Source organism: Vipera ursinii (assembly GCF_947247035.1).
Source record: "Vipera ursinii genome assembly, chromosome: 7".
NCBI classification, from domain to species: domain Eukaryota; kingdom Metazoa; phylum Chordata; class Lepidosauria; order Squamata; family Viperidae; genus Vipera; species Vipera ursinii.
The window spans coordinates 28,273,386-28,293,075 of NC_139521.1; the positions used below are offsets into that span (position 1 = coordinate 28,273,386).

General features: G+C 36.5%; 1 protein-coding gene across 1 annotated transcript; it reads left to right on the forward strand.

Annotated features, from left to right (window-relative positions):
- The first annotated feature begins 131 nt into the window (after positions 1 to 131).
- On the forward strand, positions 132 to 16,683 carry SPCS3 (signal peptidase complex subunit 3). Its single transcript, XM_083367346.1, has 5 exons — positions 132 to 537; positions 1,950 to 2,023; positions 3,221 to 3,297; positions 14,733 to 14,848; positions 16,274 to 16,683. The coding sequence occupies exons 1-5, from the start codon at positions 395 to 397 to the stop codon at positions 16,404 to 16,406; spliced, it is 543 nt and encodes a 180-aa protein (XP_083223472.1). The 5' UTR covers positions 132 to 394; the 3' UTR covers positions 16,407 to 16,683.
- Positions 16,684 to 19,690: the final 3,007 nt, after the last annotated feature.

The window sequence follows — 19,690 nt, forward strand, 5'->3', positions numbered from 1 at the left end:
CCATCTCTATGGAGGAAGTAGAGCGAAAGATGGTTGCTGAGGCTCATGGGACTTGTAGGCAGTGGAATCGAGAGGGGATATTCCGCCTATGGGCGGGCTGAGGCGGACGGGTGCTCTTTGGGCCCTCCTCTCGCGGGGTGGTTGGGCGGGTTCGTTACCAGGCAAGGTGCTGCGTTGGGCCTCCCTTTTTTTTTCCAATCGCGGACAGCGGAGGTCCCGGCAGCAGCCGTCTCCTTTCGGATTCAGGTCCTCGTGTTTCTCCCTAACTCGAGCCTGCCTACCCGGTTACCGTTCCTCCAGAGCTGAGGCCTGGCCGGCCCGAAGAGCAAGAAAAAGCGGGCAGTTGCTCGCTCGTACGCGTGTGTGTTGTGAGGGCTGGAGGGACGGCGTGGAGATGAACACCGTCCTAACTCGAGCCAACTCGCTCTTCGCCTTCTCGCTGAGCGTGATGGCGGCGCTGACCTTCGGCTGCTTCATCACCACTGCTTTCAAAGAGCGCTCCGTGCCAGTCAGCATCGCCGTCTCCCGTGTCATGCTGTGAGTGTGTGAATGAGGGAGGGCAACGTCACAGTCGGCCCTTCTCTGTCCCCGGAGATGGGAACCAGCAGCCCTTGTTCCGGCGTGAAGAGGGGGAAATGGGGGGAAAACAGAAAAGAATGCGCATTTCTGCTTTTCATCGGCCCCTGGCCGAGAAGGGTGAATGCGCCGAAGACTTTGGCAGCATCTCAAAAACTAACGAATTTGTTAGTCTTTATGGTGCTTGGCTGCTCCAGCTGTCAGAGTGCCCTGACTTTTCCGGGTGCCGAGTTGCATTGTTGAGTAACCCGCCCCCTTTTGTTCAACCCGTTTTCTAAATCTCTCCCCTTGTCCTGGTGCTTGCTTTTAATATAAAGCCTATATATAGTCTCACAGGAGTTGCTGTTGATGGAGAGTAATTCTAAGATTAGCGACTCCTCCTATTGACTTTTATAATACGTAGCTGCTTAGTTCACATTTAAAGGAACTCTTTATATTGCTCTTGCAAACTACTCTAGTTCTCTATTTGCTGTCACTTAGGTCTTAATCTAATTTTCTTCTATTGTCAGTTTCATACTGTGGCCTTTTCTTCCTGTTCTGTCATTTCCTTTTTCTTTAAGCCAATGAATGAACAACACGAACCTTCCAGTGCTGTAATCTGCCTTCTGGCAAGCTCCCTTGAGAGTGGATGCACAGAAAGGCAATTCCGTTTAAAAACATCAGTTGCTGTTTATATTTGACAGCTTATTTGCTAAGCATATCCCAGTTTCTAAGAAGTTAGAAAAGTGTAAGATATTGAGTGTTATTTTGTAACAAAATATCTTGCTTCACTAGCAAAATAAATCCTATTTAGTTGCACTTTTCTGAAAATTTCAGTAGATACGGTAGCTTTATGAACTGGATTTCAGATCTTATATACATAACATTGTTAAAATGTGTTGTGTTAACTGCATTGCATCAATTAAGTGATGGAAATACAGAGAAAATGCATTTATGATATTTTCTTATAGTGAGCCATTCGGGTGAAAAAGGCAAAAATATGTCCAGATTCTCATGGTATAGTAATTGTATTAGTAAGAAGTATAAATAAGTGCTAAGAAAACTAAATTATGTACATGGCTATCATATATACTGAATTCACATTTACTTGGCATGTTTTGAATAGTTTTTTAAAGAGCTCCTTAATTTAACATTGATTCCCAGTTAACTAGCAATTTACATTGTGTTCATTATACTGGATATTTATGATCAATTACTTGTTGATTATAAGAAATATTTTAAGATATTTTACAAAAGCATAAATTATTTTTGTAATCTACAAAGAAATATTACATTATTTAGGATTTAACATAGAATAAATTACATCTAAAAGAGACATTGTTAGAAAGGAATATGTGAATAATATTGAATAATACTTTTATTTTATTTTGTAGAAAAAATGTAGAAGATTTCACTGGACCGGGTGAAAGAAGTGACCTTGGAATCATTACTTTTGACATTAGTGCAGATATCCTTTATGACAAATGTTAGCATTAAACCAGTAGAATGTCTTATTGGCTTCAATAGAACAGAATCAACTCTACTTCCTTCATTTGTAGCAAGCAGTGGGAGAAACACTGCCTCCAAAATGGACAGATGTGAATATTAATGTGAATAATTTCACACAGTGTTTTTCATTTCAAATGTGATGGTCCATTCAGATGCTTATGGAAAAAGAGTTTCAAATTGGTTGTACTTTAAGTCTTATATTGAGTGTTCTGCCATAGATAAAAATGGGAACTGAAAACTTGGGTTTTGCTTTCTCATAAGAAAAGAGGGAAGCAATAATTAAGCATAATTCTTTGAAGTCATAACCATAGAGCTGAATATGCAAAGATGCAGTAGTAGAAGATTTATTTCAATGCAAGTTTAGTGAACAATATAATACCAATGTTCATTTCTTTGGCTATTGCTTTGGGGGCTTTTTCCTAATGATCATGCTTATACTGTGCATACTTCCTCAGTGAACAAAGTAACACAGATTTGCACATGGCAACTTGAAAGCTCATCAGCTTAATAGCACTGTTAATCATGTGTGGGGAAAAACAATTGCATTCATTGTAAATAGCAAGTAGTGAAGAATTCAAAAAGTAGCAATGAATTCAAAAAGCAGATACGGTAAATTGAAAAATAATAATCTTAATAACCAAGTAGATAAAAGTCTTTTAAAAGTACCTAATGAGAACATGCTTCCCTCCTTTTCCCTTCAACTAGGTCTAACGAATGGCAGGAACAGATCTACTTGCTGTTTTATTGGATAATGCCAGTCTCTATGGTATTAAGGTTTTTTTGAAAAAGTACAAGCTCAAAGCACTGTGTAATGAAATGGTTTTTTTCAGTTCCCAAATCAAAGTAAAATTGTGGACTGTATCTTCTGAATTCATAACATTCAAAATTCTCATTCTTAATTTTGTATACTTCTAGTGAACATTTTGTATACTTCTAGTGAGCACTTCCTCTGTTTTCTACTCTACTAGCTTGTAACCAGCAGGGCTTTAGGGCTTGTTGGAATGCTTTGAGTTCAAATAATGTTCAGGCTTGCCAATCTCTGTATATGGTTTTTCTTTCTTTAAATAGCAGCTTGGCTTGTTGAGATTTATACTGAATGGGAATGTTTTGAAAAGAGTCATATTCTGAAACAGCATATGTTCCTTATCTTTTTCACATCTGCAAAGTATATTTGATTGGAATGTGAAACAGTTATTTCTATATTTATCAGCAGAATATTCAACAAAGAACAATGTAAGTGTGCATTTAACAGTGAATAAATGGGAAATCATACTAGATATCATGCTATTAGAATTACTAATCTGCATAACAATAATACATTGGCAGTTATTTTACTTTTTATACTCTCCTCATGACCAAAATCAACCTTAGAATGTATTCTGGCAATAACTAAAAAGCAGTGGTTGATTATATTTTGAGGTTGTTCTTTGACATGCTATTACCTATGATGCATTGTAATTTGCACCATTCAACTATTTATTTTATTGAAAAGTTTTAACATACAATTTTTCTTTAAAAATCCCCCCTCCCCCTCCCTTCTCCCTCCCCCCCTACCTCTCCCCCCTCCCCCCTCCCCCCCTCCCCCCCGACTTCCCAGAGCTAAATACAAGGTATATATTAAAAAAATCATAAACAACCATATACTAACAACTATTAACTCTAAAATCCATCACTCTCTAGCTTATATAGGATAAAACAAACCTTAGTAATATTAAATATATATAAAAAAACTAAAATAGAAAAAGAAAAAAAGAAAGAAGACTTATTCAAATGCTACATGAAACTTCTTAACCCTATACTTGTTCTGGATAAACTCAATCCATTTTCTCCATTCCATAATATAGCGTTCTTGCGAGTGATCTTTCAAATAGGCCGAAATCTTCGCCATCTCTGCCAGGTCGGAAACCTTTAAAGTCCACTCTTCTATGGTCGGCAGTTCCTCTTTCTTCCAATACTGACCTATCAAAAGTCTTGCTGCCGTAATTAAATTCAACATCAACTTGGTGTCCACAACTGTAGCATCTGTAATTATTCTCAACAAAAAAAGTTGCGGACAAAACTTTATCCTCTGTTTAAAAATCTTCTGCATGTTCCACCAGACTTTTATCCAAAAAGCCTTAACCTTTTTACAAGTCCACCATATGTGAAAATATGTTGCGTCTTTATCACCGCACCTCCAACATTTAGGCTGATAATTCGGATACATACTTGCAAGCTTTTTAGGATCTAAATGCCATCTATAAAACATTTTATAAAAATTCTCTCTTAGATTTTGAGCTTGTGTAAATTTTACGTTCCTCACCCAAATCTTTTCCCACGTGTCCATTGTGATAACTTCCTGGATGTTTTGGGCCCATTTTATCATACAATCCTTAACAAGTTCTGTTTCTGAATCAATCTCTATCAACGCAAGATATATCCGTTTAATATGTGCTGGTCCCTGATTTCTAATTTGCTTTATCAAATTTTCATCAGTCATTGTAAAACCATTTTTCTGGTCTTCTTTCCACCTGGCCCGTAACTGAGTATATTGAAACCAGTTTTGAACAACCTTCTCTTCTCGCAAGAGGCTATATGATTTCAAACACCAGACATTTCTTTCCAAGCTTAGGATCTCCTTGTACGTAGTCACATCATGTTTGAAACCAGCATGTATATTTTCTATTGCGTGTTTTGGAATTTCCCACAGTGGTATCTTGCAATCTAACTTATGTCTATACTTCTTCCAAACTCTCAACAATGCCTGTCTTAAAATATGCACTCTAAACACATTGTCTACCTTCTTGTCATGCAACAAATATGCATGCCAGCCAAACAACAAATCGTGGCCCTCAGGATTTAATAATCTCTCTTGTGTCAAATTAATCCAATCACTTATTCCTACTAATGCAGCAGCTTCATAATATAGTTTAAAATTGGGCATTTTAAGACCACCTCTCTCACGCGTATCCTGCATAATCTTAAGTTTAACTCGTGGCCTTTTCCCTGCCCAAACAAATTTATTGATACCTCGCTGCCATTCCTCCAAATTAGAATCTTTCTTAAGAATCGGTATCATTTGAAATAAAAATAAAAATTTAGGCAGGACATTCATTTTCACTGCTGCAATCCGTCCCAACAAAGACAATTGCAATTTTTCCCAACTCTCCAATTCTTTTTGAATTTTCCCCCATAGTTTTTCATAATTATTTTTATATAACTTTGTATTAGAGGGCGACAAAAGCACCCCCAAATATTTAACCCTTTTAACAATCTCAAATCCAGTTAATCCTTCTAAGAGAGCCTTTTGCGAAACTGTCATATTTTTGGCCAGAATTTTGGTTTTCTGTATATTAACTTTAAATCCAGAAACCTTCCCATATTGTGTTATTATCTCCATCAGGTCCACAACAGAGTTCTCTGGCTGGGTCACTGTAACAACCAGATCATCTGCGAATGCTCTCAATCTATAATCCTGATCTCTAATTTGTATCCCCTTAATTTTTTCCGAATTCCGTATTTTGACCAATAATATCTCTAATGTTAACACAAATTACAAGGGCGATAACGGACACCCTTGCCTTGTGCCCTTCTCAATATTACATGCTTCTGTCAGACTATTATTAACTATAATTCGGGCAGTTTGTTTTTGATATAATGCCCTAATCGGTTGTATAAAATTTTCCCCAAAATCCATTTTGTCTAAAACTTTCAACAAAAATTGCCAATTCAATTGATCAAAAGCTTTTTCAGCATCTAGAAAAATTAACGCCGCAGAGATCTGGTTGTTCCTTTCCAAAAACTCTAACACATCAACTATATGCCTCACATTATTTTTCATTTGCCTACCACTAACAAACCCCGTTTGGTCCCCATGAATCACCTGTTGCAGAACCCTCATCAGTCTATTAGCCAAAACCCTAGCAAATATCTTGTAATCTGTATTTAAAAGCTATATCGGTCTATAATTTTTAACTTGAGTAGTATCTTGGTCTTCCTTCGGAATCAAAGAAATAAAAGCTTCCCATTCAACTATTTATTTATATAAGAGAATTTATATGCTAAATATTAATATTAATATTACATATAAAAAGAAAAAGAAAAGAAAAAAGAAAACAAACTTATTCAAATGCTAAGTGAAACTTTTTAGTCCCATATTTGTTCTGGATATAATCAATCCACTTTTTCCACTCCATAACATAACGTTGTTGCGAATGATCTTTCAAATAAGCCGAAATCTTTGCCATTTCCGCCAGGTCAGAAACTTTTAGAGTCCATTCTTCTATAGTCGGGAGTTCCTCCTTCTTCCAATATTGACCTACTAAAAGTCTTGCTGCTGTAATTAAGTTCAACATCAACTTGGTGTCCACAACAGTAGTATCTGTAATTATGCCCAATAAGAACAATTGCGGACAAAACTTTATCCTTTGCTTAAATATCTTCTGCATATTCCACCAGATTTTAATCCAAAAAGCCTTAACCTTTTTACAGGTCCACCATATATGAAAATATGTTTCATCTTCGCCACCACATCTCCAACATTTAGGTTGATAGTTTGGATACATACTTGCAAGCTTTTTAGGATCTAAATGCCACCTATAAAACATTTTGTAAAAGTTCTCTCTTAAGTTTTGAGCTTGTGTAAATTTTACGTTCCTCACCCAGATCTTTTCCCAAGTGTCCATTGTGATAACTTCTTGAATATTCTGAGCCCACTTTATCATACAATCTTTAACAAGTTCTGTTTCTGAGTCAATTTCTATCAATGCAAGATATATCCGTTTGATATGTGCTGGACCCTGATTTCTAATTTGCTTTACCAAATTTTCATCAGTCATTGAGAAACCAATTTTCTGGTCTTCTTTCCACCTGGCCCGTAATTGACCATATTGAAACCAAGTTTGAACAATCTTCTCATCTCGTAAAAGGTTATACGGCTTCAAACACCATACATTCCTCTCCAAATTTAAGATCTCCTTGTACGTAGTCACATCATGTTTGAAGCCAACATTTATGTTTTCTATTGCATGTTTCGGAATTGCCCACAAAGGTATCTTGTAGTTTAACTTATGTCTATACTTTTTCCAAACTCTCAGCAATGCCTGTCTTAAAATATGCACTTTAAACACATTATCTACCTTCTTATCATACAATAAATATGCATGCCAGCCAAATAACAAGTCGTGGCCCTCAAGATTTAATAATCTCCCTTGTGTCAAATTAATCCAATCACTTATCACTGACAACGCAGCAGCTTCATAATATAATTTAAAGTTGGGCATTTTAAGACCACCTCTTTCACGCGTATCCTGCATAATCTTAAGTTTAACTCGTGGCCTTTTCCCTGCCCATACAAATTTATTGATACCCCGTTGCCATTCCTCCAAATTTGAATCTTTTTAAAGAATAGGTATCATTTGAAATAAAAATAGAAATTTAGGCAAGACATTCATTTTCACTGCTGCAATTCTTCCCAGTAAAGACAATTGCAATTTTTCCCAACTCTCCAATTCTTTTGGAATTTTTCCCCATAGCTTTTCATAATTATTTTTATATAACTTTGCATTTGAGGGTGACAGATACACCCCCAAATATTTAACCCTTTTAACAATCTCGAATCCAGTTAACCCTTCTAAAAGGGCCTTTTGCGATGCTGTCATATTTTTGGCTAATATTTTAGTTTTTTGTACATTAACCTTAAATCCAAAAACCTTCCCATATTGCATTATTATCTCCATCAGGTCCACAACAAAATTTTCTGGCTGGGTCACCGTAACAACCAGATCGTCTGCAAACGCCCTCAGTCTATAATCCTGATCTCTAATTTGAATACCCTTAATTTTTTCCGAATTCCGTATTTTAATCAATAATATCTCCAATGTTAAAACAAATAATAAAGGTGATAACGGACACCCTTGTCTTGTCCCCTTTTCAATATTGCATACTTCAGTCAAACTATTATTTACTATTATTCGGGCTGTTTGTTTTTGATATAATGCCCTAATTGGTTGTAAAAATTTATCCCCAAAATTCATTTTATCTAAAACTTTCATCAAAAATTGCCAATCCAGTTGATCAAAAGCTTTTTCAGCATCTAAAAAGATCAACGCCGCAGGGATCTGGTTGTTCCTTTCCAAAAACTCCACCAAGTCTACTATATGCCTCACATTATTTTTCATTTGTCTACCACTAATAAACCCAGTTTGGTCCCCATGAATCATCTGTTGCAAAACCCTCATCAATCTGTTCGCTAAAACCTTAGCAAATATCTTGTAGTCCGTACTCAAAAGTGATATTGGTCTGTAATTTCTTACTTGAGTAACATCCTGATCTTCCTTCGGAATCAGGGAAATAAAAGCAGTTCTCCAAGACGGAGGCACCCTTCCTCCCCTTTGAAATGTCTGAAACAATTCCCTTAATGGCTTTATCACCTCCGATTGTAGATTTTTGTAATACACCGCAGTCAGTCCATCCGTGCCTGGCGCTTTATCCACCTTCAATTGCTTAATTGCTAAAAGAATTTCTTCTTGTGTTATCAATTGATTAATCTCTTCCTTTTGTTCTTGTGTAAGAACCGGGATGTTGGCATTCTTCAGATATACGTCAATATCTGCTTCATTAATCTCATCTTTAGCATATAATTTGGAATAAAAGTCCACAAAGGCTTCCTTAATAAGGTCCTGTTGATACACAACCTTACCTTTATGTTCTATTTTATCTATGTTAGAAGCCCTTTGCTTTTTCCTTAACCTGTAGGCTAACCATCTACCTGGTTTATTGGCATTGCAAAAAGTGTTATGCCTAGCAAACCGTAAGTTAGTTGCCACTTGATCAGCCATCAACTTATCAAATTGTCCTCTTAACAAATTAATAACCTCTTTGATCTTCACATCCGATGGATTCAAAATTAGGGCCTTTTCTTTTTCCCTAATTTCATTCTCCAATTCTTTCCTCCTGACTTCCAAGTTACGTCTGTATTTATTATTCATATATATTAACACCCCTCTCATATAAGCTTTACTACCGTCCCAAACCATGTCCATAGAAGTATCCTTGTTCATATTAATTTCAAAAAAGTCCTTCATCTGTTTTTTACATTCTTCCACATTTCTCTGATTTCTAAACAAGTTCTCATTTAAGCGCCAAGAGCGCTTATCTCTATTATCATTATTAATCTCTAACCAGACTGGACTATGGTCAGATATAGTTCTTGGACAAATCTTTATCTTCTTAATCCTAGAAAAAAAATCATTAGTCAGTAATATAAAATCAATCCTGGAAAAAGATTGGTGTCTATCAGAAAAAAAGTGTAATCCTTTTCATGTAGATGTGTTTCTCTCCAAATGTCTCGCAATTCCCAATCATCCTTCATTTCAAAAAAAGATTTAGGCAATCTAGCGTGGCTCGGAGCATGTTTAAAAGAACCACACTTGTCCAGTTTTACATCCAAGATGCCGTTCCAATCTCCCATAAAAATAAAAGATTTATAATCCATCTGGGTAATCTTACTGTGTAGTGAACTATAAAAGTCAGCTTGTTGTTGATTAGGAGCATACAGTCCAACCAAAAGCGTTTTTTTGCCTTCTAACAGCAGATCTATCATAACGTATCTTCCTTGTTTATCTGCTTCTATTAGTTCCGCTGTCACAGTATTCTTGGCATAAATAACCACTCCATTTTTCTTATTCATTGCAGAGGCAATAAATTGCGTACCCAACCTTAAGTTCAATAGGTACTTTTGGTCCATAACCCTAATATGTGTTTCTTGCAAGCAAATAACATCAGTCTTAAATTGTTTTAAGTATTGAAAAACTTTCTTTCTCTTCTGTGGTGAATTTAAACCATTGACATTCCAAGTTAAGAACTTAGTCGCCATCCTTGGCGTCCCGAAGCTTCTGGAACACGCCTGTCAGGAGTCCCTTAACTTCCTTAGGCCGCGCCCCTCCCACAGCTTCGCTATAGGTACGCTTTGAAGGTTCCTTAACTTTCTGCTGGTCTTGCTCTTTTTTTTTTAATTTAAAAAGTTTTACAGTACATTTTAACTTTAATCCCCCCTCCCCCACCCCTACCTAACCCTCCCTATCCCTCTCCCCCATTCCCTCTTCCCCCCCCCGACTTCCCAGAGCTAAATACAGGGTATAAAAACGAAAAACAAACATAAGCATCCATATGCTATCAACAATAAACTATTAATTCTATCACCCTCTAGCTCATGTAAAATGATTACAAACAATATTAATATTACAGATAAAAAAAAGAAGAAAACAGAAAAGGAGCTTTACTCAAATGCTAAATAAAATTTCTTAATCCCAACCCTTATTCATATTAATTTCAAAAAAAAACAAAAACAAAACTTTCATCTACTATTTACATTCTCCCACATTTCTCTAATTTCTAAACAAATTATCTCTATCTCTATTAACATTATTAATCTCCAACCAAACTGAACTATGATCAAAAATAGTTCTTGCATGTATCACGCCAAATGTCTCGCAGTTCCAGATCATCCTTGAGATCAAATAAAAAAAAACCAGCTTTATCCATCTATACGTCTAGGACACCATTCCAATCTCCAATGAGAATAAAATAAAAAAATTAAATTTATAATCCAATTAGGTAACCTTTATATGTAATAAGTTAAGAAAAATCAACTTGTTGATGATTAGAAGCTTGCGTACCCAATCTTAAATTCAATAAATACTTTTAGTCCATAACCCTAATATACGTTTCTTGCAAACAGATAACACCAGTCTTAAATTGTTTTAAATATTGAAAAATTTTCTTTCTCCTCTATGATGAATTTAATCCATTGACATTCTAAATTAGAAATTTAGTCACCAATCTTGACGCTCCAAAGCTTTTGGAGCACGTCTGAAATGGCCCCTGTAACTTCTTTGGACCGCGCCCCTCCCACAGCTTCACTGTAAGTACGCTTTGGAGGTTCCATAACTTTCTGTTGGTCTTGCTCTTGCTCTCGTCTCGCTTGTCTTAGGGCGGCACGCGTCATCCTCTGCTCTCCAGCAGCAACCGATGAGACTGTAACTTGATCCCCTCGAGCACCATTCTCCTCTGTCTGTCTATCTTTAACATCTTGAGGCTTTCCCTCGCCATATTCCTTTGCAGCTTCCAGAAGTAATAGGGGGGTTGTTTTTAAAACATTGCTATAAAAATCACGTGCCTGGGCCACAGTAACCAGACGATGTCTTTTACCTTCGTGCATCACCACCAGTCCAACTGGAATCTCCCATCTAAACTTGATATCACATTTCTTAAGTTCCTGTACAAGAAATGCAAAATCTTTCCTTCTCCTTAAAATTCTTGGAGGAACCTCTTTTAAAACCAAAACTTCTTGCTCAGCAACCACAAGCTTAGTATCATAAGAAACTTGGATAACTTCATTCCTGATTGCTCTCTTTGTGAAGTAAACCAGCACATCTCTAGGTAGCTTCCTCTGCCTTGCAATCCATGAATTCACACGAAAGATTTTGTCTATATTTCCCTCAATTTCAGCTGCTGGCTGTCCCAGTACCACTTCCAAAGCCTCGGAGACTATCTGCTTTAAATCTTCTTTAGGATTCTCTTTTAAGCCTCTAATTCTGATAGCAAACTCCATCTGGTGGTACTGGACCAGAGTCAAGTCCCCATCCATTTTATCCATCATATTTTCGTTCTCTAAGACTTTTGCTTCTAGTCTGGAATTCTTTTGGCTAAGATCTTCCATTTTTTCATCCAAGCATTGAATACATAAAGCCACACCTTCAAGTGCAGGCAAGATGTCTGCCCTCATTGCTGTAAACTTCTCTTCCATCTTCTCCAGCTTTTCCATCTTTCCATCTATAATCTGCTATTTGTTGTGAGTGCTTTTCCAAAGCATCCTGTAAATCCTTAACCGTCAGTGCCGGAGCAGGTGCAGGAGGAAGTAAGGCTTGCAGCGAGGACTGTTGCACCGGGGAAGCCCCCGCACTCCGGAGAGCTTTAGAAGTTTTAGTCGCCATCTTCCCCCACTTTCACCTGCTACGCACTTTCACTTTTAAAGTCCATAAAGTCCATTGAACTAGAGAACAACAATCCACTTCACCTTGACCTCCTGTATCGCTCTGCCTGCCTCTTCACACTCAAAAGTCTTTCCTTCTGGCAGGGGTGGTTGCTAACGCTTGGTTCTGCTCCCAAAATCACGGAGCAGAAGCGCTGCGCAGCCTGGAGCAAACCCTGGCTTCGGGGGGGCTCGATCCTTCAGCCGCCCGATCTACAAGCTCAGGCGGCCCCGGAGAGCTCAACCCCTACCTGGGCCCTCACCCCCTCCTCTTCTCCCGAGGAGGGGGCTTCCAAACCACTAAAACAGCTGATCGGCGCTGTTTTCAGCAGTTCAAACAAAGCCGCGGAGCGGACAGCCCGGAGATGGCTGTCTTCAGCGTCGCGTCGCCACCGGAAGTCTTTCTGAAGAGAGAGATGTCTTAATAGAAAGGAAGCAATTTGGATTTCCTGTATTGGCATTATAATACCATCTAACTTCTTTTTCCAAAATTTAAATCATGGTTATCTTAATCAGAAAGGACAGCAACATTTTGAATGATAGAGATTAGCCTTTTAATCCTCCAAGTCAGGGGTCCCCAACCCTCAGGCCGCAGCCAAGTGCCAGGCTGCAGTCCATTCAGAACTGGGCCAAACCTGCATTTGTGAAAGTAGTGCATGGATGAAACCATCCCCTCTTGCCCTCCCCCACTGCCACAACCAATGGTCCACTGAGTCGGAAAGGTTGGAGACCCTTGCTTCAAGTGGTCTTATAAAAACAGACTTCTATATAGTTTTAAAACTTTAATTTGCATAGTTTTAAATTTTTAACTGCTTTTTTATTTTTTTACAATCTGCAGTCCACCCTGATTTATTGGGAAGATGGGTGGCATATCAATTTAATTAATTAATATATAATATTTCTGTTTACAATATTATGACTTGAATCATGATTTTAGTTTTAGCATCGTTGCAACTATTTCTAATTTTTCTTCATTTATTATAATTTTCCAATGCCATTGTTTCTTTATAAGAAATACCTTTCTTTTAAAAAAAAGTGTCTAATATGATGCTTCCATACTTTTTTACATTTTGCCAGATACAGGTGTATTTGCACAGTGAATGTGTAAACATTTAATTTTATTTACTGAATAATATAAACAACCTTGAGAAGGCTACACCTACTGTAATAATGTTTTTCATAGTGCTCACATTTATACTAATATCAAAACAAATACTGTAGGCTTAATACATAATTCTAGGACTTATTAATTTAAATAGTGGTTGCCATTGGAAGTTGGTAAAACTTAGTTTTAGAAAAGAAGGGTAAATAATCTGTTCTTTGATACCCTTTTAATCATTTGCTAAAGCTAACTGCTTAAGAGCTGCAGAAAACCTATATCAGAAAATTGCAGTTTATTTTAATCTTTCTATATGTGAATTAGTAGTTGTTGCATCAGCATTTTTTAAAACAAACTCCATTTCTTAAACATATCCATATTTTAGTATTCTGTGCTTTATCAATCCCTACTATACCTTTAATATGTTTATTTTCATATATTTGTGTGTGTGTGTGTGTGTATGTAATAAATCAATAGTATAATTATTACAATAAATATGAAAATAATATAAATTATAATTTTGAATAGAAAGCTATTTTTGCTTTCTGTTAGAAATTATAATAGAAAATAGCTTTCTATTAGACTTGGTTCATATGCTTCACAAAGATTTAGCATTAAGTACTTAGTTTATTTTTTTATTGATTTTTTACGATACTCCTAGGGAAATTATATAGAAAAAAGTATGGCTGCTGTTGTTATATGTAAACTCAACCATCTCTATATTCAGAGAAAAACAATGTATACATAACAATGTATATGAGACAATGGTGTATGCTAGATGAAATATTTTTAATCTGTGTGTTGATGCCACAGTTCTGCTGACATATGTAGTAGTTATTTTTTGGCTCAGAAAAACAACTCTAATTCTAGAAACTCTTTAAGATAATATTTACAAGAATTACTTCCCAGCTTTTAACGGTCCTAGAAAATCTGCACTTCAAGAGTACAAGAGTAACCTGCAAATTGCATGTGGCTTCCTTTGGTTTTTTAAATAACAATTTTATTGATTTTCATCTAGAAAATGAGCATAAAACCAGCTTACAAAAGGTATTAAAACAACTGAAGGTAAATTATGCATATAAAAGATATAAAATAATATCGCAAAGAAAAGCAAATAAGTGAGAAAACAATACATTAGTAATAAGATTTTTAGCAGTGCATTTTTTCCTTTTTAAAGGTTTTATGTACCTATTTTTAATTATCATTATTTAGAATATGTCCCTTCAGCCCTCAACTGCCAATGCACATACATACATATATGGATAGGAGGTCCTTCAAAAAAAACTTTTCTGCCTCTGTTTCAGTGGTTCCATATAGCTTGATATAAACATATTTGCTTAATTTACTTAAATTACTTTAAATCTTGCAGAAAAGATTTAAAAATTGCAGATTAATCCTGTTTTATGTTTCACTTCCAAGTGCACTTCTGCATTGTACTTATTAGCTGACTTTATTTAAAATTGTACTATGAACAAAATCATCAAATGTTTCTGTATTCTGTTTTCTTAAGAAATATATTTTATATTTGTTGATAATAACTTTTAGTTTTAATTGTAGGCATTGAATCAAGTTGTCCTTTGGGACAAAATTATCTTGAGAGGAGATAACCCAAAGCTGCTTTTGAAAGATATGAAATCAAAATACTTTTTCTTTGATGATGGAAATGGCCTCAAGTGAGTAAATTTCCCCTTACGTTATTTATTGATATATATTTGTGATATATGTACCCCAGGATAAAACTATAAACGGTCTTATACCATCTTCAACTGTATATTTCTATTTCGTCTATGCCTCTTCATTGGAATACCGGTATATCTAATCCTTAAGAACAATAATTGGGACTGGAATTTTCATTGCTAAGCAATGCACTTGTAATTGTCACACTTAGCAATGACAATTCTGGCAGTCCCCATTGCTGTTGTTAAGAAAGGACTACAGGTCGTTAAGCAAGGACCCCCTTGATAATTCCTGCCAGCTTCCAACAAATGAGGTCAATAGGTAAGCCGCCAGGAAGTTGCCAGCATAAACATAGCTGGGCTAGGAATGGCTACTGCTGCCTTTGGGAAGGTGCAGAGATAACTGCTGCAGTGCTGCAAAAGTGTGGCTGGCAGGCAGGTGGGTGCCGCAGTGTGCAAAATTGTAATTCATAGGCTCATCAGGAGATAAAGTGTAGGAGTGAGAGCAACTTACAGGAGTGACTTTCAACCTTCTTGCCATCTTCCCCATTAATTTTGCTTGTGGGAATCTGACAGGAAAGGTCACAAATGGTAATCATGTGACCATGGCACACTGCAACTGTCAAGAGTGCAAGCTGGTTGCCAAGCAGCTGGATTGCGATCACATAACAGCTGTTGTGCTGGGATGTCTCAAACTTCAAGGACTAGTCATAAGTGCCCTTGTTCAGCACAGTCATAATTTTGGACAGTCATTGAATGAGTAGTTATTAACTGAGGATTACCTGTAAATACTCTTTTTTTGAGATAATTTACTATATGTTGACCATGCTGTAAGTATCTACTGTATCTCTAATATAATTTACAGAAGTATAAGTTTATGTTACAGAACTTGCTTATGAATATTAACCTGACTATAAATCTTGAATATCTAGTGAGTTCCCCTGCATTACATGGCCACAATAATGAGATTCAGTTTTCAAGTTTCTCAGTATGAAAACCGAATGTTACAGTTTATAATCAAATTCTTGTTAAATTGAATTAATGAATTTTTATGATGACATGCATAATAAGGCTATGCAAAGGATATGAAGGCATGTTTCACAAACTGTACAGTCACAAGCAAGTGCTTCTCAAAGGTCTGGCAAAGGTTGAGTTGCTTCAAGGGCATTCCTGGGTATATGTACTTGTTTGTATACAGACAGAAGCCTCTAGGTGAACGCATGTGCATGAAATTAAGACCCTTGAATCAACCACACCAAGTGTTCTGGAAACATTGATTCCTAAACACTTTGAGGAGTGGCCCTTACACAAATGCCATTTCATGACACCCTTTTTGAATATTTGCATAGCAGTAATACATCATTTTACTTACTGTAGCTTTCCTTGTAACTTAAAGTACTTAACTGTTTCTTCTAATTGCAGGGGCAACAGGAACATCACTTTGACTCTCTCATGGAATGTTGTACCAAATGCAGGAATCCTACCTCTTGTAACAGGAGCAGGACACATATCTGTTCCATTTCCAGATACTTATAAAACGGCCAAAAGCTATTAAATTATAAGGCTGTACCTTGAGTAACATATTTTTATACTTGTACATTATAAATTTTATCAATTTTTAGTCTCTTGCCCACTGCAATTCAAAGGTACTGTACTTAATTTCTTTAGGCTTAGCTGAGAGGGAGGGACATTTTGTCAGATTTGTTTTCAGTTAAAAAAGTTGAAATTCCAATCTCAAGGAAAGGTCGTTGTTTAAATTTGAGCAAATGGTTTTGTGTTTACTATTGGGAGAAAAATACTTCTTATAAATAAACTTTTTGAAATCAGAAACAGTTTGGTTTGGTATAGTAAGTGTAATTTTTTTCCATTTTCGTATCTGTGCATCCTTATTTGCAACAGTGGCATATTATTATTCAGAAATTTTTTTTGAATAACTTTGTGCATTTACTGAAACAAATTCCTTTGTAAAAATCTTTTATAAAAGACATGAAACATGAACAAACTTATTTAAAATAATGCAGCATCTTTTTTAAAATAAAAAAGTACTTTGCAGTTTTTAGGAGTTGCATTCTCTAGATCAGGGCTTTTCAACCAGTGGTATGGGTACCACCTGTAGTACATTGGCACCTGGCAGGTGGTACGCAACCATCCTAGAAAAGTGGTAGTGGGGGAGGGGAATGAGCTGAACCGGTGGCAGCACTGCACAAGCCTGAGCGAGAGATGGCTGGCGCTGCAGGGCTGTCAGGGCTCAGCGGAAGCACCAGGATCAGTGCTTCTTCGGGGCTGTCGGCTCAGCGGAAGCGCCAAGCTCCAGCTGGAGCTCGGCGCTGATCCCAGCGCTTCTGAGCCCAGAAGAAGTGCTGACCAGCTGGAATGTTGCAACATCTCCAGGGTCATGTGATTTACATTCATATACTTGGCAACTGATTCATATTTATGATGGTCACAGTGTCCCAGGGTCAGATCTCTCCCAGCAGATGGGGGGAATAAATACCAAACTCCCCCCACCCCACCCCCACTGCCAATCCTCAACAGAAATGCTCACAATAATGAAAACCTTGTATAGGAGGAAGAGTGCCGCCAGGCAGGCAGGAAGGTGTCTTGCTTGGCTGTGGCTTGAGGGACACCTTTTTCAGTGCCATTGTAACTTTGAACAGTCACTAAGCGAACTGTTGTAAGTCGAGGGCTATCTGTACTTCATCACTTTTTTCCTTTTTTGGGGGGGGTCATCAAATTTTTGACACCTTGCTAGGCGACTGGTGGTACTCGGATGTGGCCATATCCTAAAAGTGGTACAATGGATGAAAAGGTTGAAAAGCCCTGCTCTAGATATTGGTACAAAAAATTCAGCTGGCATCAATCTTGAATGTGATATTAGTATCAAGGTATAAATCACCTTAGTAGAGGGCGAGGGACCGTGCTTCAGAGGATGCATGATGTGCATGAAGGAAGGAAATAAAACATGACGCATAATCTTACTAAATACCTTTTAATTGCAAAAATATAAAAAATATATATTATAAAGAGAGCTAGCTGACTACATCCTAACGTAACAGACAGTAACAGCAAAGTGAAAGACAATAAACAATAACTGTGAGAACTTTTTCTAGACATGCTCACTAAACAGTCTGAAACCATAACATAACTGGTCATGTGGGATTCACTATGGTTACCAGATAAGTTATCAGCACAGGTGGAAAAAGCAGGGGAAATGTACAGTTAGAAATGAACTTTTCTGACGAACAAAAAAAAACATGCAGTGACATTTAGGGCAACGATTAAAGTAGTTTTCACAAAAGCTTAGAGAAGATACACCATGGGATATATCACTTAATTTAAAAATAAAACTGCAGTTTGTAGATCAGACTGAACAAAAAATTCAATCCATGCAGTATTGACTGTATAAAATCAGATTTAACAGCTTATTTTGTTAAAAAGAAATCTTATTATACGTTCTGGTTTTTTACTTGTTTTATTCTTTTGTTCTTTAATGTAATGACCAAGCTATCTAATCCAATTCCTCATCTATTTGGACATTATTTTTAATTCATACCTATTGACAAATGAAATATTAAAAATTACACATTTTCACTTTTATCAATTACATTTCTTACATTATATTCCATCTACACACTTCAAACAACACACATAATTAATTAAATGTTAACATACCCCAAACAGCATAGTAATGCAAGAGGCTTGTAGAATCTCTTTATCCACATGTAGCTTATAGATCAGAATAAGCAATGTCTTCTGCATATATACATGGATGAGGGACAAAGTATGTGTAAATCCTGAAAAGTATGTTTTCTGAACCATTTCATTTCTTTAAGACTATTTTAAAAAATTAGTTCACTTGCCATGATTTAACCTTTAGACTTTAGATTTCTTTAAGACATTGTTGCTTATTGTGTCTAAGGAAAACCAAAGTTGCTTAGAATCATTTTATTTCACTTCAGAGGCTTCCCAAGAGCCTGCTTTCCTTTAATATAGCATACCTTTTTGCCTAGAATATGCTATACATTCTTCTAATTACTTCATCCATATATCACTGCATCTTTACATTACAATGAGCATGGACAAAAGCCTTAATGTGATTAAATACAGGCTACTATGAATGGTCTGATTACTTTTAATGTTTTAGCATACTTATCTAAGAGAGATTAAAAACCTGGATGGAAGGTTAACAAGAGCTCTGTTTAACAATTATCTTATGCTGTGTCTAGGAGTCACAAAGAAGCCCTTTTATAAAATCAATACATTCAAATAGATCTTATTGGTGCCCCATGATTCATAATATTGTGGCCCTCATAAACACATAGACTAGCAGCTCATTATATAATAATACTATGGTAAAATGATTCAATCACAATAATTTCCTATTGAGCAGGTTTATATTTCTGAAAGGATCATTTGGAGGCAGTATCGGGTGTTACAGGGTAGTACAGTGAGGGAAAAAAGTATTTGATCCCCTGCTGCTTTTGTATGTTTGCCCACTGACAAAGAAATGATCAATCTATAGTTTTAATGGTAGGTTTATTTTAACAGTGAGAGAATTAACAACAAAAAATCCAGAAAAATGCATTTCAAAAAAAGTTATAAATTAATTTGCATTTTAATGAGTGAAATAAGTATTTGATCCCCTACCAATCAGCAAGATTTCTGGCTCCAAGGTGCCTTATACAGGAAATGACCTGAGATTAGGAGCACTCTCTTAAAGGACTGTATAAAAGACACCTGTCTACAGAAACAATCAGATTCCAAACTCTCCACCATAGCCAAGACCAAAGAGCTGTCCAAGGATGTCAGGGACAATATTATAGACTTAGACAAGACTGG